At 43.0% G+C, this 22,798-nt stretch overlaps 1 protein-coding gene across 1 annotated transcript in view; it reads right to left on the bottom strand.

Moving 5' to 3' along the window:
* Nucleotides 1-20,117: 20,117 nt before the first annotated feature.
* The window catches only part of MSRB3 (methionine sulfoxide reductase B3), a gene marked incomplete at its 5' end in the record, with an annotated part of 162,809 nt that continues 160,128 nt past the window's right edge, over nucleotides 20,118-22,798 (bottom strand). The window contains 1 exon segment of the mRNA XM_082849687.1: nucleotides 20,118-21,229. Coding sequence (XP_082705813.1) covers nucleotides 21,065-21,229 — 165 coding nt within the window. The 3' untranslated portion in view covers nucleotides 20,118-21,064.

Raw genomic sequence — 22,798 nt, 5'->3', positions numbered from 1 at the left:
CATGGCATAAGACATGTCACCACGGTACAGAAAGGATGCTCTCTGAGTCTTAAGTTAAACAATGAGAAGGCAAGTGCTAACCAAATTACTCAATTTTTTTACAAAGAAATAAAACACTTTCATTCCCAATATTTGTAATGTGTTAAATTACAGCATACTAAATGAGTATTTGTTCTACTTTTTTTCCTTTCCCTCTACACTTACAACAGACTGTAAAAGAGCTTTCAACACTTCAACCAAATTTTTTGAGTCGTGGAAAAGTTGGAATTTTCCAATTGATTATTAAGATCGATTTGCATGGTTTCAGCTTGCATGGTAATTTTTGTGGTCTCACATTACCACGAAAAGTAAGGACAACCTGTGTCTTTTGTAGGGATGCTTGTGCACTCACTAGGTTCACAGGAACAGTGATCACATGTCACACACAGTGTCAGGGAAACGTGGGGGGTCTTCACCTCCAGTGTTACTAGAGGCACATGCATGTGTTACTAAAAGATTTATGGATAATCTACAGTTAAAGACATGAACCCTCAGAGTATTGACAAGTGCCTTCAGATAATTTCCACAACTAAAGTGCAGACTGAAAATAATAAAAATGAAAGCCCAAACGAGCACAAGTAAATGACAGAGAATGCCACTTCTGATTAGAGTTCTGTGTCAGCCACATTCTGAGGTATAAGCAACGATCAGATCCATCAAGAAGACAGCAAAAAATGTGAGGTGATTAGGCTGAGTATACGAAATATCAATTTACACCCACTGTGATTAACAGTGAACTTGCTCTAAAGTACATATGGTGCCTTCAGTTACTAGCAGCTGATAATATGAGACCATAACTGTGAGCTCAACATTTAGTTACCAAATGCTCAGAACAGGAAAACAAACTTTACAATTTTTTTCAGCGATGTTTAGCAGCACATAATACTCAATACACTATCAACCTTCCATAAATGTAATGATTCATGTTTAGTAAACTATGAAAGGCCACACACCAACTGTTTTCCCTGTCCTGATGAAAGTATACAAAGTAATATGAAAAGAAGATGGTAACAAACCAAAATATATTTACAGAAAGAAAAGTGCCATTGGAAGGTGCAGAGAAAACATGCTGAAGATGTGAAGAAATGAGTCATTGGACAAACTACCTAGTTTTTGCAGAAGTTTGCTTTGCAGTGCATTAAATATAGATGTCTCTGTCACATCTCAGCTTATGGTATTTGCTAGATTTTGTTTCAGTAATGAAGAACTACTTTTTTTGTGAGCCAGTAAAGGAAAAATGGAAATAACTGATTTAATAAACATAATGTGTAATGGCAAACTCTGTAAATGTGACCACCAGTGCCATGCCTGCTTTGACTAGAGTACTGGGGAAAAGAATGGATTCCACGAGAAGGCTCCAGAAAGAGCACTGCACCTGAACATCTTCCCCTTCACTATTTATGTACCAACAAGACTTCTCACTAAGGGACTGAAGCCAGAAGTGCTACAGTATGTCATTGCTGTGGTTAATTTTATAAAAATAAATCCTGGAAATACCAGCAACCTTTAAAATACCTTGCAGTGAGACAGGTAACAGCTATGAATATATTTTATACTTGCTGGCCATTTCATGGAAGGGTTATCAATCTTAAAGATGAGTTTCGTTTTTTTTTTTTTTAAGTTCCAAATTTACCAACATTTTCTGTGATGACAAGTGCCTGTTAGTACTATGCTATCTAACAATAATCTTTGAAAAATACACTCAATCCATTCCTTTCAGGTGAAAGTGACACCTCAACAATGAATAACTGCTTTTCAAAAGAAATTCAGGTTCTGGAGGGACCATTATGAAAATAGGTATCTGGAACTGTTTCCACTTCTGTGTGATTTTTATTGCCAAAAAAGATGTATGTGTCTTACCTTAAATAATCTTTCACATCTGAATGCCTATAAAACTCAGGATCAAAATTTTAAAATCTGCTTTTCAATACTGTACAATGGATTTTCACATTTGCTGAATGTTTTTTTTAAATATATGAATAATTTGCAATAATACCTTATTGATATCTGGGAATATGAAGATCCAATAACCAAAAGACCAGAGACACCTTTGTACACTAGTGGTTGGGATTAAAAAATGAGTGTCATGATCCATAAGTGAGCCCACGATGTAACTTTCTGTTGGGATGTCATGGAATGTAGTTTTCAGTTATATCAACCACTTAAGCAAGTATTAAAATAAATTGAATTTAGATCCAGACCTTCAAACATTGTTTCAAAAACTGTTAAATCCAGATTTTGAAAAATAATGGCTTATTCAAATCACACTGGCTTTCACTAAAAATTTTACCCAAAATTTTAGTATTTTAGTAAAGGCAAAAATATTTTTGGTACCCTTAAAATAACATTTAAATTACTTTTAAACTTGAGTTTAACATTTTTTAACTCATATTTTAAATTTTTCCACCTTTGTATACATTTTAGAATGTGCATACTATACTACTATAGTGATGGATGTACATAATTTAAAAGTAAATGTAGGGCTTCCCTCGTGGCACAGTGGTTGAGTGTCCACGGGTTCGTGCCCCGGTCCGGGAAGATTCCACAAGCCGCGGAGCGGCTAGGCCCGTGAGCCATGGCCGCTGAGCCTGCGCGTCCAGAGCCTGCGCATCCGGAGCCTGTGCTCCGCAGTGGGAGAGGCCACAGCAGTGAGAGGCCCGCGTACCACAAAAAAATAAAAAAAGTGTCGGCAAAGAAAACACACTTTCAGCCTCTAGTCTGTGACTTCTATCTTACCCAGATGATCAGATGAGATAGTGAATTTTAACATTGAGTCCACCTCTAATAAATTCAGGGGGTAGGCAGTAGCTGTTACCTATCAGATTACGCTCCTAAAAGGATCATGATGAAAGAGGCTTGGGGACATGTGCAGTGCCAAGAGGACAGATCTAGGTGGAGTGTTAGAAGAAAAGATGGGGGAAGGCAAAGAAACTGAGAGAGAAGGGAAATGGAAAAGGAACTCCACCATCTGTTTCACTTAGAGTGAGTCTAACTCTAAGTGAAACAAAAATTCTTAAGTCTTTGTTCCAGGCATCTGTACTACTAAGATGATTTATTCAAAGTGTCTGTCCTCAAGTAGAGCTCCAAATCTAGTGAGGGAGACAATTATTCAATGTGTTGAACTTGAGAATCAAGGCACAGACAAATGATAATGGGAATCCATTTGTGCTAGGGGAGGAGAGGAAATTGGGAATGTACTTCATAAAAGAGATGCTATGCTTGGAGTTGAAGGATGACTCAAGTCTACCACTCAGAAAAGGTAAGAAGGATATTTCAGGCGAAAGTATTTGCCCCGGTGGCAAGAAGTCTATCTACAGAGGCTGCGGGTAGGGGTGAGGGAGGGGAGGGGAGAGATGAGTCTGGAAGGGGCAGGTTGTAGCCAGATTGTGAAGGGCCTTTGTAGGCTCTGTTACAGTGTGTTCGTGCTACAGCCTAGAGTGGATGCAGCCAGATGACCAGATTTATACTTTCAAAAGATCACTGGCTGCACTGTGGCATCTGGAAGGAAGGAGGGAGCCTGGAGACAGGAAGCCAATTTGGCAACTGCTACAGTGGTCCAGATGAGCTCATGATGGCCCGCCCTTGAGCACAGGGAGTAGAACAGAGGTGGAAGCAGATATGAAAGACTTTGCAGAGGCTCTTTCTCTTTGGAGGCACTGGGCATGGAGAAGGCAGAAATGAGGACTGAGTCTTCTTTCTAAGATCCTCCTCTTCTTCTACCTTATGGTTCTCTCTCTCTCTCTCTCTCTCTGTCTCTCTCTCTCTCTGTCTCTCTCTCTCTCTATATATATATATGTATGTATGTATATACATATGTATATATGTATGCATAAGTATATATGATACATGATATATGATATATGCATATATAACAAATGTATCACATATCATATATATTATATATCATATAATAGTATTTGTATATATGAATTCTTACTGAGGCTAAATGTTTTTAAAAGGAGAGGGGAAGCAAATGAAAAAGTATCGTATCACAGGACGATCTTGGAAAACCACTACTTAACAAAGGAAACAGAAGCATATATGAAAAAGTCACAGCGCCCCTAAGTTCCTTACTCACTACTCCATTCCCTCTTGTTTCTCTGGATGACCTTGTTTTATTCTCGTCTATGTGAAATGCCACATATTTTTCAACACTCAGCTTATGTTTCATCTCTAAATGAAGCCTTCCTTGACTGCCACCCACTCTGCTACATCCCTTTCCTTCGGCACAATTCATTCTTCTCTCAACTGAGTTCTCACAATGGTTTGTTCACACTTCCATGCAACCTTATGCAACATTCCAGTATGACGTGTAATTAGCTGCGTGTCTGTTTTTCCAACTAACCGCAAGCATTGAATCTTACTCAGTTTTAGGTTTCCTGTGCCCGGCACAGGGCTTGGTACCCAGGCAAGTGCTCAGCCAACGTGTGTTGAGTGGATAAATCCTGTACAAGGGGAACGAGCAGTAAACAGTAAAATAGAAAGTTTTTTTGTGATGCTGTTACTTGGTAAGATAGTTTGTGACAGGACCTAGTGGGGAAAAGACTTGACATTCGTAAAATTTTGACATGACCTGCAGTGCATATTAGAATTCTGGGATTTGGTACTAAGAAAAAAAGTCAGTGGCAGATTTGAGGAGATCTCTAAGTTTTTTCCCTAAAATCTCCTTGCCTTTTCCCTAAGGGCATAAATAGAAGCCTTGGGTGTAGAGCACCAGGAAACCCACTGGCCATGTGTGAGGAAAGGCTCCTCCTATGTAATTAGATGTTAAAAAAAAGAAAATTTCTTTTCGACAGGCACAGGATTTCGGCTGAAGTTCAGCCACATACCTATTTTAAGCTGAATTTGGGTATAGCCCTAATAATTACAGTTACTCTTTAGAAAAAGAGCCCAAGAGGTTTACCTGGAGATTTTTTCCAGATGTAAGCAGGTATGTGAGAAGCACAGTAATGAAGATATAAACCGGATGAGGCCATTTTGTGCCCCATAGTCTTCTCTCCAATCGTACCAATGCTGGGAGATGTTCCCCAGCAATCAAAGGATGATGCAACGCAGCCATCTAACAAACACCAGATGCCTGACTCGCCTTACAAGCTGTAGTGTTAAAGAGAAGGGGGGCGAAACACCAAGTTTGAATGCCTTTGCAGTTATCAATCTGTCATGAATTGCAATCAAACAAACAAACCTCTTGATTCCGTCACTTCTTGGGATAGGTCCATCATATGCCCTGCAGACCTGCTCTGGGTGTGGTTAGAGCCCTCTGGAATCTGTCCCCCTCCTTCAGTCTCCAACTGCAGAGTCTCACTGACTTAGTGACATCGGTAAGGACATCCCATCTCCACCCCCCTGCTCCAGGCTCTACACCTTTCTAGATGAGGAGAGATTAACTAGATCAGCAATGTCAGAAATGAAATAGTTTGATCAAATGCATCTTTAGTGTCACCTCTATTCTTCCTTTTTTCCACATGGATCCAGAAAGTGGCTTATTTTTTTCTGTGGTAGTTAGACATTATTTGGAGTATTAAGAGAAAAAAAAGAAATTCTCCATCAGTGAAGTGTAAAAAAATTAAGGTGTACAATGCTATTTAGCCCTCTCTGAGATAAAGCAGTCACGCAGCAGAATATATTTTGGAAGGGCAAATTACAATTAATTTGAAATAAATAAGAAATGATATAACCACATTTTCCCCCTCATGTAACTAACACCTGCCTTATTGCACTGAACACTACCCGCATGGCCAGGGTCTACAGCACAGGCAGTTCAGTGCTGAGTAGGGAGCACAGCCTTAGAAGCCTTGAACAAACTTGGATTTCAATTTGAGCTTCACTATGTACTAGCTCTGTAACTTACCTTAACTGCCCTGAGCATCAGCTCCACCATCTGTAAAATGGGGATAAGACTACCTACCTCATACTAGAGATAACGGATCAAGTGCCTAACTTACAGAGGTTGCTCAATATACAGTATCATTAAGGTAAAAAGAAGCCCCATGGTGAGATCAAAGGCCTTGGGAATAAAGCTTCAGGCAACCTCATCTTAACTCTTAGGACTCTCTCCTGTGCTAACGTATACAACCTCTCTGTAGTTTATACCCTGACAATTGGCTCTTCTTTTTCTAATGCAAGTGCTTGACATAAGCTTCAATTGCCAAGGCATCCACTGCACTGGAAGGAAGTCTATCTCGAACAAACACAGTGCAGCCAAAAGACAAGATAAGGAGTCAGGACACATGCACCTCCTCGACCCCCATCAGGAAGATGCTTTGTTTTAGGGATCTTGGTTGATTTAGATAACTGGCCACTTGGGCCACTTTTTCTTTTTCTCTTTTCCCACGCTTTAAATTCCAGCTCTTATGTTTCAAACTCACCAATAAAGAGTGAGCCCATGAAGCCCCAGGGTTCCACCCTCAACCCCAATAAAAGCAGAACCCCAGGCCCACGCTCTCTCTCTCTCTCTCTCTATCTGAAACCCCCCTGTGTGTCCTGGGGTGTGCCTGGTATGCTCCAGGGCTTGTCAGTAATACACTGTTTTTCTTCCAAGTGTCTGGGTGGTTATTGCTGAGGGCGTCTTGCAACCATAATAAGAACCACAAGGGTCTGGCCAGTGGTAACGTTGGTTCGGAAAAGGGAGATGTCTGTGGGAAGCTCACTGGGGCCCAGGTGAGTGGCTCCAGGCATTTCCAGCCAATAGCATTACTCTCTTACTATCAACAGTCTGAGACTGGCACACAACAACTGTCATAGTGGGCAGGACTGCATGATTGCCCTTGTTAATTAACCAAGGGAAATGCCCTTTACCTGCAACTTGCTTACTAACCACCTAGCTCAGGTGAGTAACACCATCTGGGAAAGGACCACCACTTGGTGGGGGTCTGTCGTGCTGCCATGTGCTTTTGCATATTACCTCTGTCAAGTGTTGCCTGTGGTATCCAACCCCAAAGATCACGGCTGCCATAATAATCCAACAACCTGCCCAGACTAGCGTGATCAAGGCCATAAGGTCCGACAAGATGACTAGACTAGTAATTATAAAGGCCTTAATTGACTATTAATGTCCATAAGTGTTCTCCATGCCTCAAGGCCAAGAGGGCTAAGGAGGGTGGATCACAAGACTATTGTCACGGACCAAGGAGACGCTCTGGGCTAAAGGCTTGAGGAAAGGATTTCATTAAGTAAGGAGGACAGGAGATCTCTACCTGCAACCACTGAGTCAGTGCGTTGTTCCCCGACTGTTCTAACCCAGAAGACAAATAGTCTTGCAAGTGGAAACTAGTGGCACCACCAGAGGGAAAATACAAGAGGCCTGTGGTCTCTGTGCCACTGCTTTATTCACTGCTGTAATTCTTCGTCTCCAGGCCCAGTGGGATATCACGGTCCTTGGCACCATGTTGCTAAAAAATTAATGGACAAATGCAAATGTTCTGAATATCTAGAGCCAGTGCCTCCTGAGAACCCTGAGGAGGTACACCAGCTCCTTGATAAATGCAAAAAAGCCCCAAGGAAGCCTCCTGAGTGTTGCCCAGTGCTGGGGCACACAAACGTGCCAAGGCTCTGGTATTACACTCCAGAGGCCTAGAAGCTTTTCCCACAGACCCTGTGCATGTTGCACTAGTGGATACAGATCCCCATCCTGGAGACATCCATTGGAACACCCTGGAGGAGAGCAGCCACCTACTAGAGGGCTAGCAGGAATGTCATCCATCAATATTTCCAGTAACAACATGTAAGATTAAGGTGGTGGGAGAAAATCAAAGTGGAAGCTGGGATCAGAAACTCTACCTGACTGAAATTCAAACCTTTCTTTATGCAGCTAATTGGCTATTGCGGGTTTCTTATTTGTTTGCCATGGGCTCTGAATTGTTTGTTACTCACAGCTGTCAAAATGCATCAGCTGGCCAGTATCTCTAAAGACCCTAAAATCCATAACTATATTAAAGATCCATCCAGGCTATGTGCTCGTTTCCTCCAAAATACCACATATCCTGAGCCCCTTGTGCCCTGACCTCCAGCCCCCCGCATCCTGACCTCTTAGCTCCCTCCGGCTCTTCTGCGCTTTCGTGATTTTCAAGGTGGGCTTGTCTTTCGCCTGTGCACTCCCCCACTCCCTTCCCCAACAGTGCAAGGTCAAAAGGCTCTTCTATCTGCAGCACCTCTTAGGAAAAGTATGCAAGGCCCGGCCGACCTGCGTGAGGCGCTGCCTGCTTGCTCAAAGCCAAACAGCGCTGGGGCGTGGCACAGCCCTGTCACCTCCCGTCCCCTCAACCCTAGTAGGAGGGAGGATAGAAGCTGACTGTGGGATCCAGAGCCGGCGAGGGCCGCTCGGGCATAAACAGCCACCGAAGCTGTGTTTGCCCCCTGGGGCTCTGGGGAACCCTGACTTCCACCCGCAGAGGGGTTCGGCTCGGCAAGGTGTCTTTCGAGCAACGATTTCTTTATGCGAGTGAAGGCACCTGAGTTCCAGTACTGGGTTAAAAGCGTCCTCCAGACCCGGCCAGAAGCCATGTCACAAAGGTCTGCCTTCTGCCAGTCCAGAGGGGCTCTCGGCATTCGAACGTTCTCTAAGGAGACCAGCGGTGCAACTGCCTGGGACTCTGGTTCTGACCCGGTTCACAGGCGGCTCGGTTATCCTCGCAACTAGCGTTTCTGCTGGGTCTGCGCCTCAGTTCCCCCACCAGCCAGCTGCTTATGGACAGGGACACGCACTCACCCCCGATGCCCCCTAGCTTCACTCACAGCAAGGGCTGCCTGCTGTGCTTCCTGCTCTGTGACCAGCTTCTGGCTGTGGCCACTGTCGGACGTCACCGTGAAGAGCAGGCCAGGGGCATGTCCTCACCTTTCAACGTGTCCCAGTTCCCACAAGGATGAGTGGACACTCTTCAATGCGGCACTTTCGGGGACAGACTGAGAAGAGTGGAAAACCGTTATCACCTCACACCAGTCAGAATGGCCATCATCAAAAAGTCTACAAACAATAAATGCTGGAGAGGGTGTGGAGGAAAGGGAACCTTCCTGCGCTGTTGGGGGGAATGTCAACTGATACAGCCACCATGGAGAACAGTATGGAGGTTCCTTAAAAAACTAAAAATAGGGCTTCCCTAGTGGCACAGTGGTTGAGAGTCCGCCTGCCGATGCAGGGGACACGGGTTCGTGCCCCGGTCCAGGAGGATCCCACATGCCGCAGAGCGGCTGGGCCCATGAGCCATGGCCGCTGAGCCTGCGCGTCCAGAGCCTGTGCTCCGCAACGGGAGATGCCACAACAGTGAGAGACCCGCGTACAGCAAAAAAAAAAAAAAAACCCTAAAAATAGAACTACCTTACGACCCAGCAATCTCACTACTGGGCATATACCCTGAGAAAACCATCATTCAAAAAGAGTCATGTGCCACAGTGTTCACTGCAGCTCTATTTACAATAGCCAGGACATGGAAGCAACCTAAGTGTCCACGGACAGATGAATGGATAAAGAAGGTGTGGCACATATATACAATGGAATATTACCCAGCCATAAAAAGAAGCGAATCTGAACTATTTGTAGTGAGGTGGATGGACCTAGAGTCTGTCATACAGAGTGAAGTAAGTCAGAAAGAGAAAAACAAATACCATATGCTAACATATATATGGAATCTAAAAAAAAAAAAAAAGGTTCTTAAGAACCTTGGGGCAGGACAGGAATAAAGACGCAGGTGTACAGAATGGACTTGAGGACCCGGGGAGGGGGAAGGGTAAGCTGGGACGAAGTGAGAGAGTGGCATGGACATATATACACTACCAAATGTAAAATAGATAGCTAGTGGGAAGCAGCTGCATAGCACAGGGAGATCAGTTCGGTGCTTTGTGACCACCTAGAGGGGTGGGAGGGAGATGCAAGAGGGAGGAGAGGGCTTCTCTGGTGGCGCAGTGGTTGAGAGTCCGCCTGCCGATGCAGGGGACACGGGTTCGTGCCCTGGTCTGAGAAGATCCCACATGCCGCGGAGCGGCTGGGTCCATGAGCCTTGGCCGCTGAGCCTGCGCGTCCGGAGCCTGTGCTCCGCAACGGGAGAGGCCACAACAGTGAGAGGCCCGCGTACCGCAAAAAAAAAAAAAAAGAGGGAGGAGATATGGGGATATATGTATACGTATAGCTGATTCACTTTGTTATACAGCATAAGCTAACCCACCATTGCAGAGCAATTATACTCCAATAAAGATGTTGAAAAAAAAAAAGAGGTACCCAAAGCACCTGTGCTACAGCAGCAGAACGGGCTGTGGAGCCGCTGGGCCGGGCCAGCCGAGGTCGGAAGAAGGGCGTCCCGGGAATCTCCGCGGAAAGCAGGGAGGCCTTCACTCTAGCTCATCACACGCGGCGGCCACCACACCGTGTCACAGTGAAACCGGGGACGCGCGCGCTGCCACCTTGTAGCGTGTGACTTTTCTAAGGAGGCCGGAACTAGACGGGCACCCGCTGATGGCGTCAGCTCCCGGCTCCTTTTCAGATAAACATACCTGCAGGAGCTATCGCGAGGCTCCAGAGCTCAGTCAGGCGCGCACTCGCACAGGCCGCGCGAGTTTGCAAAGGGCTCTGGAGCTTCCGCGCTCCTTCCCAGGGCGCCTTGCGAGACCGGGGGAGGAGGTCCAGCTAGAAGCCACGTCGCACGAGGTATCTGTGCTGCCTGCGGAAAAGCTGACAGGTCTAGCGAGGCCTCTAGGGAGGAGAAAGAGAGAAATGGGAAGGCAAAGGCCCTAGAGCCGGTGATGTCTGTATCAAGGTGTGTCCTCTCCTCACTTGGATATTTATTGCCTGGTGCTGGGCCCATCCTCCCATCAGTGATCATTGCCGAGGCTCACGGTTAATAGAAAACGTTAAGATGCTGTGCAAAACTGGCATGGGCCGATGTGTTTATCATTTTCATGACCATAGTGACCCAAATGAGCCCCTCTTTGCTTCCAACCCTGAGGAGGTCCCACTTGACCTTGAGTCCAGAGAATTATATTCACAGAGGACTCTCCCTAATTACAGGACAGCTTTACTACATTTTATTGGAACTGCCATAACCATCCAAAAGGCACTAAAACTCCTAGGATAAAATTTACATTCTTTGTCTCTTGAAGATATATATCTTACCATGTCTTTGAAATGTAAACACCTCAGGAGGTGACTAAAACTCTTGCCCACAAACTCCTGAGACTGAAGCAAAGTGGACAAGATTTGGGACAAGTAGAAGGAGACCTTTTAAAATACAAAATGCTATAAAAACTCTCTTGCCCAAAGTCTAGTCCACAGCCTCCTTAAGCTTACTTGTCAAGGACAAATATAAATCTTAAAAGTCTTCTCCACAAATGTTAGTATAAAGCTTTAGCCACTGCAGCAGGTAACCTTAAATTGTTCCATCTGCCAATTTGTATTCAACTATTATTTATAAACTAGTAAGTTTTATATCGTGCCTGATTCATGGCTAAAATCTTGGAACAGAAGTTATAGTGTCTCGTATCTGCCTGCATGTTTATGTATGTCTATGGATGTATATTTATGTGATTTTTTTTCTTTCTACCTGCAGATGACGTTGCCAAAATTACTTTGTAAAAGAGCTCTGCTTAATTGGCTTAAAAATAAACACTATGAATTGAGTATTCCTAAAACTCAGAAATATAGAGACTAACCCAAATGTTTTTCAAGTTCACATGATCTGGAATAATCTTTGATAAATCTAATTTATGTTTGGTTTAATTAAAATAGGTATTTCTTTAGAGTTGTCAGCATTAAATATAATTCAGATAAACAACTTTTATTCTACCTGGGTTTACTTGTCAAACAAATTCATGTTGACACAAAATTTGTCAGCAAGAAAAGTAGCTTGGCATGATGGCTGACTTTGGCTACTGTCTAATGAAAGTTCCTTGATAGTCTAAACATCATTGTTGGGAGAAAATAATTTAGATATATGTAATTGGAATAAGAGTGTAGGTCAACTTTTTAGCAATAATTATGTGTTATGGGATTTCTACTTAAAAATAGTTTCCCAAAGGAACTTCTCTGGTGGCACGGTGGTTAAGAATCCACCTGCCAATACAGGGGACATGGGTTCGAGCCCCGGTCTGGGATGATCCCACGTGCTGTGGAGCAACTACTAAGCCCGCGCACCTAGGGCCCATGCTCAGCAGCAAGAGAAGCCACGGCAATGAGAAGCCCGCGCACCGCAACGAAGAGTAGCACCCGCTCGCTGCAACTAGAGAAACCCCGTGTGGCAACAAAGACCCAACGCAGCCAAAAATTAATTAATTAATTAATTTAAAAAAAATACTTTAAAAAGAAAATAGTTTCCCAAATCTCTTTGATAACTTGAAACTTCGGAATTTTACTAAGTTTAATGATGGGAATTCACTGAATGTCTAGATAATTTCCAAATAAGAGAAAATACTGAAACAATTGCTAACCAAGTCTAAGTTTATTTACTCTTGACCTCTTATTACAGAGGAACCAAAGATATTTGGGTCTGTTAGTAAACTTGGCTTCTGCCACATTGAAAACTTGTGCTATGAGGTAATGTGTGTTACTAGAAATTATGAAATGCATTCATAAGTTTACCAATGTAAAGAACGCTGGTGTAACAGTCAGTTCACAATTGCTTCCTTCTTAGTTTTAGCTAGAAATTAAAGTTTCTAAGGGTTAAGAATTCTAATTAACATATGTAATTAAAGCTGCTAGAAATAATGAGAGATACAACCCTGTATGCAAGGAAAGTAGGATGTGTTTTTGGCAAGAAAAGGTGTGAAGTATGGAGATATATTTTTTAAGGAAAAAGAAAGTAAATTTGTCTTAAAAGTAAAACTGTTTATTTTAGAATGAGAAAGAGGAAAACAAAGGAAAAAATGGTATAGAAAGTTGGGAAAAAAGAAAGAGAGAATTTTACTTTGTGTAGTCAAGATGGCTAAAATGGACCGAATTTATTTTAAGGGTTTTAAAAAATAAGCTTTGGTATCAATAGTGCACTTATGTAAAACTAAAACATTTTTCTTTCATCTGCTAAAAGTAGAAAGCTTTCTTGAACTATTGCACTTAATAAGATATTGTGAAATGTTTTTCTTTACCTTTTAAGTAATCTGGCTAGAAAGCAAAGATTTTGTGTTTTATGAAAAATTTCCTGTCTTCATGTTATCTTAATCAGGTCTTCGATTACTTAAGAAAACTGAATCTTCTCAATATTAAAAGAACTTAGTTTTGCTCACAACTATGTAACCTGCTGTAACTGTAATATTGTCTTTAATATTTTTTGTCCTTTTGGTTAAGTAGATAATTAAGTATCGTTTCATAATGACTGTGATCCTGTTTAGTCAAGTGTCCACAACCTTTTGATATTTTTGACAAACTTCCGAAAGTCAAATTTTAAGTGACTTTTTTTGACCTGGAAGTAACTTCGGGATTTTACAGAGGACCCCTGGAACATCTCAAAAGATTTATTCTCTCTCCTTATAAAAAGTGAGACATTATAATGATTGGGCTTATTTGATATGTTAAATTACATGGGAAGCATTGTCAAATAGGAGACAATGCTAAACCATCTTTATGGATATCCTTGTATAGATATATGTTATTAATATAAGTGTTCCAGAAATTATATGAAATTCCTAAAAATGTGATAGGTAATGGTATCAGTAATAATTCCAGTTATCATCTTAAAATGATGTTTGTTACAGAAATAATCAGATTTCCTTGACAACTGTATTATAATGAACTCTCAGATCTTTAACAAAGGGCATGTCAATAAGAATCTGTTTTCCTTGTAACAGGACACAATTGGAACCATTGATTATATTACCAAGGCTTTGACTAGAATGTCATATTTGAAAGAGAAATGCATAGACTCACATATGACCAGACAGCTTTAAGGAATGAAGGTTGACTTTATGGAGCCAATAAAGCCCCTTGGAAAAATTGGCCTGGTACCTTGTTTACATGGCTCCCAGTAGGGGCTACCAGGTGAGTAAGGAAGGTTACTCCCTGGCAGGTACAGGAACTTCAGAATATTTGGGGGAAACTCAAGAGGAGAGGAATTCATCCAAATCTCTAGATACTGCAGGCAAAGTTGACGGCAAGTTTTGGACTTTGTTTCCTAGCCTAGAGAGGATTTTAAAAGTTCAGTCTCAGATTTCTTATATATGATTCTAACAAAACAAACTTAAAAGAGCCTATATGGTCAATCACTATTCTTGCTGTACTTATGTAAATAATCAGGCCAAGTTTATTGAAACTAGACTGAATTTGCAAACAAATTAGTCTTACTATGGTTATCTTTGATAGAAATGGAGATGATTGTAGAGAGAAAAATTATGTTTCAATAGAAACATAATACACACTTGTGGATATTAGATTCTAGTTCTGTTAATTGTCTTTCAGGTTTTTTCTTTCTACCTATAAACTGGACTGGATAATGAATTCTTCTTGTTTCTTCGAATATCTGGCTGTAACTCTCCAAACTAATGTTTCCAGTTTTTCTCCACCCTACTGACTTGGAATAATTGAGAACTAAAATTGGCTGTTTAGCTTGCATGGCTCCTTTACCCAGAGCCATACAAGCTAAAGTGGGACAACTTTATATCAACTTCAGAGAAGTCACCTCACTCATGTGTGGACAGTCTTCATGTCTATTGTTATGTGGGACACTCAAAAAACCACCAGAGACATTCAAACTGCAAGACAGGAGGATCTATCAGATTGCCACTGTCTCCCCTCACATCCTCTGAAGATGCTTCGAGCTCACCATCTGGAAGTCTTCTTGACCAACTGCTTTCAGAACTCAGTAACTGGGATTATAATCTGCTCCAATCATTAACTTTTGTGTTTTTTGTTTGTTTGTTTCCATAGAAATGCCTCCTGATCCAAATACCTGCACCACATGGGCCTCACTTGGGGAACCCACCTGCCTCACTGCTTTCTGAAATAAGACACAGCCCTTTAACTGAGCTGACCTATTCTCAGGACTCAGAGACTGGTTCAATGAGATATGGAGCAATCTACCAACTCAGGACAGGTTCAAACCTATTTACACCAGGTGGCCCAAGTTGTTTAAATATTCCACGTTCTTACTAAATCTTTGAACAGATTCCCAGGGTCCCTGAAATCACTGACCTATTTTCATGGCTGGGCCTTTCAAGTTTAGGACAATGTGTGCCTACAGGATTTCAGACTGCTGCCTGTATAATTGTTATATTTTTTGCTACTATAATCCTATTTACACGTGCAATTTCTGTTTACAACATGCCCTATACCTGACTTTTAGCATATCAGCTATCTAGGCCATTAGTGTCCTCATCACTGACTATGATGCCTTTGGCATCACAGGGTGGATTGTAATATAAGCCCTGACAGTTGGCTTTTATTTTGTGATGCAAATGCCTAATTTAAGCTTCCATTGCCAAGGCATCCACTTCAAAGAGGGCTGTCTTGAATAAACACATTGCCAGTCACTCACGTGACTGAAGAGCCAGGACACATGTACTCTCCCTCCCTACCCCTACCCCCATGAGGCTCCTTTGCTTTAGAGATCCTGGTTGATTTAGATAACTGGCCGGCCACTTGGGCCACTTGTTTTTTCTTTCTTCTTCCAGCTTTGAATTCCAGCTCTTATGTTTTAAAGGTGCCAATAAAGAGTGAGCCCATGAAGCCCTCGGGTTCTACCCTCAACCCCAGTAAAGGCAGAACCCCAGGCCCATGCTCACTCTCTCTCTACCTACAGCCCCACTGTGTGTCCTGGGGTGTGCCTGATATGCTCCAGGGCTTGTAAGTAATACACTTTTTAAAGTTTCCAGGTGATTATTGCTGACGGCGTCTTACAACCATAATAAGAACCACAAGGGTCTGGCCAGTGGTAACGTTGGTTTGGAAAAGGGAGATGTCTGTGGGAAGCACACCAGGGCCCAGGTAAGTGGCTCCAGGCATTTCCAGCCAATAACATTACCACTGATAGGCTGAGACCTGCACAAAACACTCTTACTTTGCTTTCTAGTTGTTTCTACACCTTTCTACTCCCTTAACTTGTCAGTACAGTGCTGAGGTTAAGTACTTAAAAGTTACTAATTGGCTTGTCCTGCTCTTTATTCCTGAAAATCTGTTGGGGTCCTGCCCAGTCCAGATGATAAGGGTGAGTGTATGTTTGCTGGGAGACACTGCAGGGAGGGGAATTGAAAACCTTGAAATAAGAATGAGGTTCTCTGGCATCCATAATCTGACAATATAGTGTGATTCTGTAACCAACCTAAAAGTTGGCAAAAATCTCAGGTAGGCCTGAGGATCTGATTTGGTTCCTAAATCTCCGGTCACTATGGCCTTATCCTATCATGTTTCCATAAAAGCCCCTTACTGGCATGACAGATTTATAGAGCTGCTTGGTTTAGAACCTATAATCATCTTTGGCCAATCCCTTTCCAGGTTGGTCCAGGACAAGGCTAGCCTCTGGGAGATACTGGATGGGAAGAGTTCTTTCTAGACTGTTCTTTTATGGCATGTGGCATTTTTTCAGGTCCTGCATCAAAATGGTTAAATTTCTATCAGTTATGTAATACACAATAAACACTGGTAAGAAGTCAGTACAGGATGCTTGTAAGCCTGTCCCAAGGCTTTTTTTAATACTAGCATCTTCTAGAAGTCATTTCATTGTTACGATCTGGGTAACGATGGCAGTTTTCTGACAAAAAAGAGTCATGATTTGGATACATGGCACCTTTGTAAAAATCTCCTAATAGGTTAAAAAAAATTGATGATGATGCATAAGGAAATGAAAGAAATGGGAAAGGTCATTATGTAAATGTATGCAGTGAGATGTTCTCTAGTTCTTGGAATTGCTGGGATGAACCCTGCCTTGGACATCCTGCAGTTCTAGAAAGGTATGGCGAGCACCACGGGGCAGCCCAAGGTCAACCTATAAATGCAAACAGGAGCTAAGGTGGTACTGCTTGATGAGAACCAGTTAGTCTTCTAGAACAAGGCAAATGGGCAATGAAGGACAGGAATAGCTGAAAGGCATGAAGCTTTGGGAAAACGGACCCACTTCTACAGAAAGACAACCAGTGATGACAAAATAAACCATTTTGGAGGGTCAGATAGAAATGCTTTTAGAACTAATGCTAACTGAAATTTTCTCACGGAAAGTTCCAAGACAGTGGTTCTCAAAGTTGAACAAACACCAGAATCACAAAGAGGGCTGCTAAAACATAAATCGCTAAGGCCCTACCCCAGAATTTCTGATGCATTAAGTTTAAGAAAACTTATATTTGTAGCAAGTTTGCAGGTGATGCTGATGCCGCCGTCTGGGGACCACACTTTGAGAAGCACTGTTCTAAGGTACACTACATGAAATTGCTGGCCTGTGAATTTTAGGATCCCAGGAATATGACTTAAAGAAGTGACTGAAAAACAAAAGTCCTCATCACCTCATTTCTCCTCCCAAAGTAAACAAATCAACAAAATGAACCAAAAAATTAAACTAAAAAATTTCAATAACAAATAATACTATACCGAAACTCTTCTGTTAGAGATATTTAAAGGTGAATCATCTGTGAGCAATGGCGAACCCATACCGTGTTTCCCTAGAGACGAGTCCTTGACAACAGGATGTCTCCTGTCAAATTATTTAACAGAAGCCTAGGCATCAGCATGGTATCATTCCTGCATTTTCACCTATAGCGTTATCATGATGCCACTTGCCAAAGTCCATGTCTTAAGCACAAAAACATACACAAGCTGCTGAAGATTCTGCTGAGATGAGGTGAAAGTAGAGTAATTCCGTAAATGTTTCCCTTCCCTCCAACCTTTCATATCCCAGGAGGGCTCTCCTGGGGCCTGGGGTATGGGGAGTCGGACTAGACCCACTGTCAGAGCTCCAGCTTATAAAGTCCACACCAGATAAAAGGCCCTCTGTACAAACTACAGACACGTCAGCTGGGTAGGGAGGTAAACAGAGCAGCCTATGGCAAACTCCAGTGGATGGGCTCTGCATCTGTGCTAAAAATAAGAGAAGTCTTTAGGAGTCAGAGAGGAAAACATTTTTATAAAGAGATTTTATTACATAATTTCTGTATACAATAGACATAGGAAAAGGGTTTATAGTGAAAATTCCATGTCATTTTTCAAAAGTTTTGAATTGCTTGGAGAAAAATTCTTACAAAGCTATCTAAGGCAAAAGTAGTATTTGACCTTTAGAACAAATGCTAATCCCTTTCATCATATTCCATACTTAAAGCAAGGCATTTTCAATTCAATTAACATGGAGAGACTTTCAAATCGCTATGTCATTTACATTAAGAGTTTAAATTCATCTATAAAGTGAAAAGTTTAAACACATAGAAATGTTCTCTAATACAATACGTACTGTTGCTTTCTTCAGATCCATTCCACGTGAGTGTTTGGACGTACTTATTTACACACCAGCAAAGAAACCTGCGTCTCCTAACGGCACAGTGAGGGCTGGAGTGCAGAGAGGGAAAGTCCCATGCGTTTCCCATGTTAAATGGCATAACTCCCACAGATCACATACACCTCGCCATATTGACTCAGTTCATTGCACTCCATATCCTGCAAAAATAAATCTAGTGCTCGACAGCTGACATTATTGCTCACTTACGTTTTAGTAATATATTTCTTTAACATAAGACAGAAATATACTGAAATTCGATACCACTTAAACTCAAAAGCAATCTGAAATTCAACCACATGATGCATACACCCACTTGCTTTCTGCCATGGATGTTGCATTTTTCTTAAAGTTGATGCTGGAAAATGTGGTAGAAGAAAAACTGGCTTTCCTTGAACGAAGACTAAGCGTTAGAAGAGGAGCTTTTTGAGGGGAATGTTAAGCCCCACAATGAAACTGGAGGAACAGTGAGAATCCAGAGTCTCTGGGGAGAGGGAGAAGCCCCCGTTTATCTTCCTTGTCTACCCCAACACTGTAGCTCGTGTCCAGCAGACCCCGCAGCAGGCCACCACCTAGAGCAGGAGCCCCGTGAGCCCCCAGAGGATGGACTGCACCCTGGGACAGGAATGTCCTGGGAGACCCACTTCTTTGGGGGTCCTTGGGTCGCTGGGAAATGTTGGGACTCCTTTGGTGAGGTCGGGAAAGACTTCTAGGATAGTCTGGACACCGAGGCTGCGAGGGTCTTAAATTCAACGTCTCACTTCTAGAGGGGAGTGAAACTTGCGAATTCCAGAGTGACCCCAGGGCCTGAGGTGACACATCTGGGAGCCGAGGGAAGAAGCGCATAGTGCCTCTGGAATCTCAAAGTTGTGGCCCACATGACAATGACGAGCCTCACCAGGAGGTGTTTTGAGAGAGACAGAAGGATGTGGACGTGACCACGCTGACATCGATTGATCACAACTTTTCATTTTAGTTTCTCATTATTTCTTTAAGATTGTCAGGTGTTCCTCTTTCTTATTTTGGTCTTGGTGCTTATAAGGAAAGATGTCAGTATTCATAAGCTATCGAAGATTTACAAAAAAATTATTTTTTAAAAATTACACTTCAGGATTAGCATTCAAGGCTACAAACACAATATATATCAGTCGTAAACCATACTCTCACGCCTGGTGGCCGCAATACCCATATATATCACCACTGCTCAGAGCTGTAGAAACCTTACGGTGCACGATCCCACCGTATGGATGGTGGGACATCCATCCCACCAGACTAAATGTTATACGGCAACTGAGCGGAGCTTCTTAGAGTAAAACCAGCCATACTGCTACAGAGAAAAATTTCTGGCTCTTGGCCCAACTGTTTCCATACCAATCAGCTAAGTCACCCTCCTCTCTGCTTCTTTCCATTTCAAATGCCTGGGCTTCGGCCTTTGAGGCAATTAGAACCAGATCAGTTTAATTTTACAACACTGATCTTCATTGTATAGCAATATAGTAATTTTCCCCTGAGAGTGTCAATTATTTTGCAAATATTCTAAGTCGTGTTTATACATAAAGAATAAGCATGGAGAGGCTAGACAGCTTGTCCCTGGTCACACAGCAGATTAGTGTCAAGGGTGGGATGTGAGCTCCTGGCTGTTTCTATTTTAAGCCCCAATGTCCTTCCAGAGGTCACCTTGCCCTGTGCACAGGTCCCCCGCCCTCCCCTCTGGGCTCCGTTCCTTACTTGCTCTTCAGAGCACTGGACATCTAGTACCCAGCCTTCCTCCTCAACCTTCTCTGCTCTCCCTTACTTCTGCTGCCTTGATGAAGTGTGCTGTCCCCAGTATTTTACTTTACACAGGGAATTCACCAAAATGCCCTTCCAGCCACAGCTGGTATGAGGTGTGGAGGGACAGACTTACAGAAGGCAATGGCAGGTGCTCTTCTTTGTGAATTTTGGACAAAACAGGGATCAACATTTTACGGTTATCTTACATTCCAATGTTTTCAACAAAAAATAAAAATAAAATAAAGGCCTAACCATGAGGTAATGTTTGCTTCTCTGCCACAACACTCAGTGTGCCCCCTCAGATCTGGCAACAATTTAACATAAGGAAAGACTTTAGACATTCACACCCTTTGCGGGAGAATAAAGGACCTCAGCCCAAACTTGCCACAACGCTGAGAAGTCTCACAAGACATCGCTCCACCCTTATCTTAGGTGGATCTGCACACATGCCTCCAGGCCGTGTGTCTCGCAGGTCTCAACACCCTGCCCCACCGAGCCCTGGTCTCCGCACTGCAGAGGAGATCTTGATTTTCATGTCTGAAGACCAAGCACCTTCTGCCTATTGAGGAAGGAGAAAAAAAAATCGAAAGAAGCTATGTAGGCGAAGAAAGTAATGCCGAAAGCTATGTAAGTGGCTCGTGAAGAAGTTTCACAAAGCTACCTCCGAGGTTCACTAAAGTTACAAACAGCTCCCGATCTAGTCAATAGCAAAATGCATTGATGGCCAGGGCCTCTGTTTAAGCAAAGGAAGAAAAATATCAATAGCATAAAATTGCTCTTCTATGTTTGAAAAAATATATCTGAGATAGACGCTCTCGAATTAGTTTTAATAAGCTGTGCATGAAGTACACTTGTTTCCATCAACTCCTCTACAGCTCTGTCTTGTCGCCCTGGGCCGGGCTGCCCCCTGCGCTGTCCCCACTGGCGTCGCTGATCTCTGCAGGTGTGAAAGACAAGGACGCAGAGTTTATGCAGTATCTTTTGCCAGTTGGACGAGGTCCGTCGTCAAAAATGTGCCCGAGGTGAGCACCGCACTGCAAGAGAAGGGCAAAATGTTAAGTCAACAGCATCTACAAAGCCGGCTTTGAGGGGAACAGCAGTTTAAATGGATGACCGGCCTATAGAGAAATGATGGAAGCCATCATGGATGATTTCTAACCTGCCTGTCAATAGCTGCAAAGATGGTTTCTGGCAGGTCTTGCACCACATGCTGAGAATAAAAAGCACTGGAATTGTGCATATCAGAAACCATTTAGGAGCCACTGTATCTTCTGATCTGTGAAGCCACTCAGCCCGCTGAAAAATGACTGCAGTAGTCTTATGAATTGAGTTGACCCTTGATCTGGACCTCTGGCACTGCTTTTGGCTTTGGATGGGTGGCTTTCAGATATGCAGAAGTCCGCTGTAAAAGATACTGTTTAACTGGCCATGACGGAGGTGACGTTTGCTTTCATGGGCAGTAAAACTTAACATCAGACGAGCATTGGATGTGCTTGGAACCCAGCAAAGCAATAGCAAGACTCAACAGATTTATGTCACGGTCACCAAGACTGCAGTGGGGCAAAATGGAAACGTCACTAGTCCACGCAATCGGTTCTTCTGGCCTCCAACAGGTGGAGTGCCATGCGGTCTGCCTTACCTGCACAAACTGGGTCACGTGGAGAAGGAATAAGCTGTCGAGCTCATTCCATGCTACTGACTATCCAAAAAGCTGGGGAAGGAGGAGAGGCAGAGAGTCCAGACAGAGGCAGGAGGAGGGATGGTTGGTTATGACGGTGTTAAGAGAAATCCAGCCCAGAGAAAGTGTCTCCAAAAAGCCTGGCTCACTGAACAGAACCCGCACTAACTAGTCTGCTGCTGGATTCGGCTCCAGGAGATAAGAGCACAGGCCACACTTACCTGTCCCCCACCCTCCTCAGCAGGGACAGGGCTGAAGGGTATGGGGACGTTAGTGCTCCACATTCAAACAGGCTGCAAAAACACATCGTTCGTCGTGTAACAAACCAAAGCCTGGGGCAAATGACCCCCGTTCATTCATTTCACAAATATTTAGGGAGCGTCTGCTACATGCCAGGCACTGTCCCAGACTCTGGAGCTACAGGCAGTAGCCTCATGGAGCTTACATTCCAGTGGGGGAGACGGAAAATACAAAGGAAATTAGGGACCGTAAAGCACAGTAGGTAGAAGTAAGTGCTAAGGAGCAAAACAAAAACGAAAAGGAAAACCAGAAAGTGACACAGGTTGGGGGCTGACATTTTAGGTAAGGTGGCCAGGGGCGGTTTTTCCGGGCTGGCTTTGGGATAAGAACCTGGAGGAAGTGAAGGAGCGGATATCCAGGGGAGAGCATCTCAAGCAGATGGAGGAGTCAAGACTTAGGCAAGAACGTGAGAGAAGAGACATACAGATGGTTCATCAATTCTTCTCACTGAGCTCGTTTGGTGTATAAAACACTCATACATTGCAAGGAAGGAAAATAGGAGACGATGAGAGAGAAGTGAGGGATGGTGCTCATTACAGTGGAAGGAACCAGAATCTCAGTTTCCCCATAGAAAGTACTAAATTCAATTTTCGAGGGTCCTCTAGTTATTAACGAATAGCACAAA

The sequence above is a fragment of the Leucopleurus acutus genome (assembly GCF_964270905.1).
Source record: "Leucopleurus acutus genome assembly, chromosome: 11".
Taxonomy (NCBI): Eukaryota; Metazoa; Chordata; class Mammalia; order Artiodactyla; family Delphinidae; genus Leucopleurus; species Leucopleurus acutus.
This window is presented reverse-complemented; position numbering and strand designations above follow the sequence as displayed.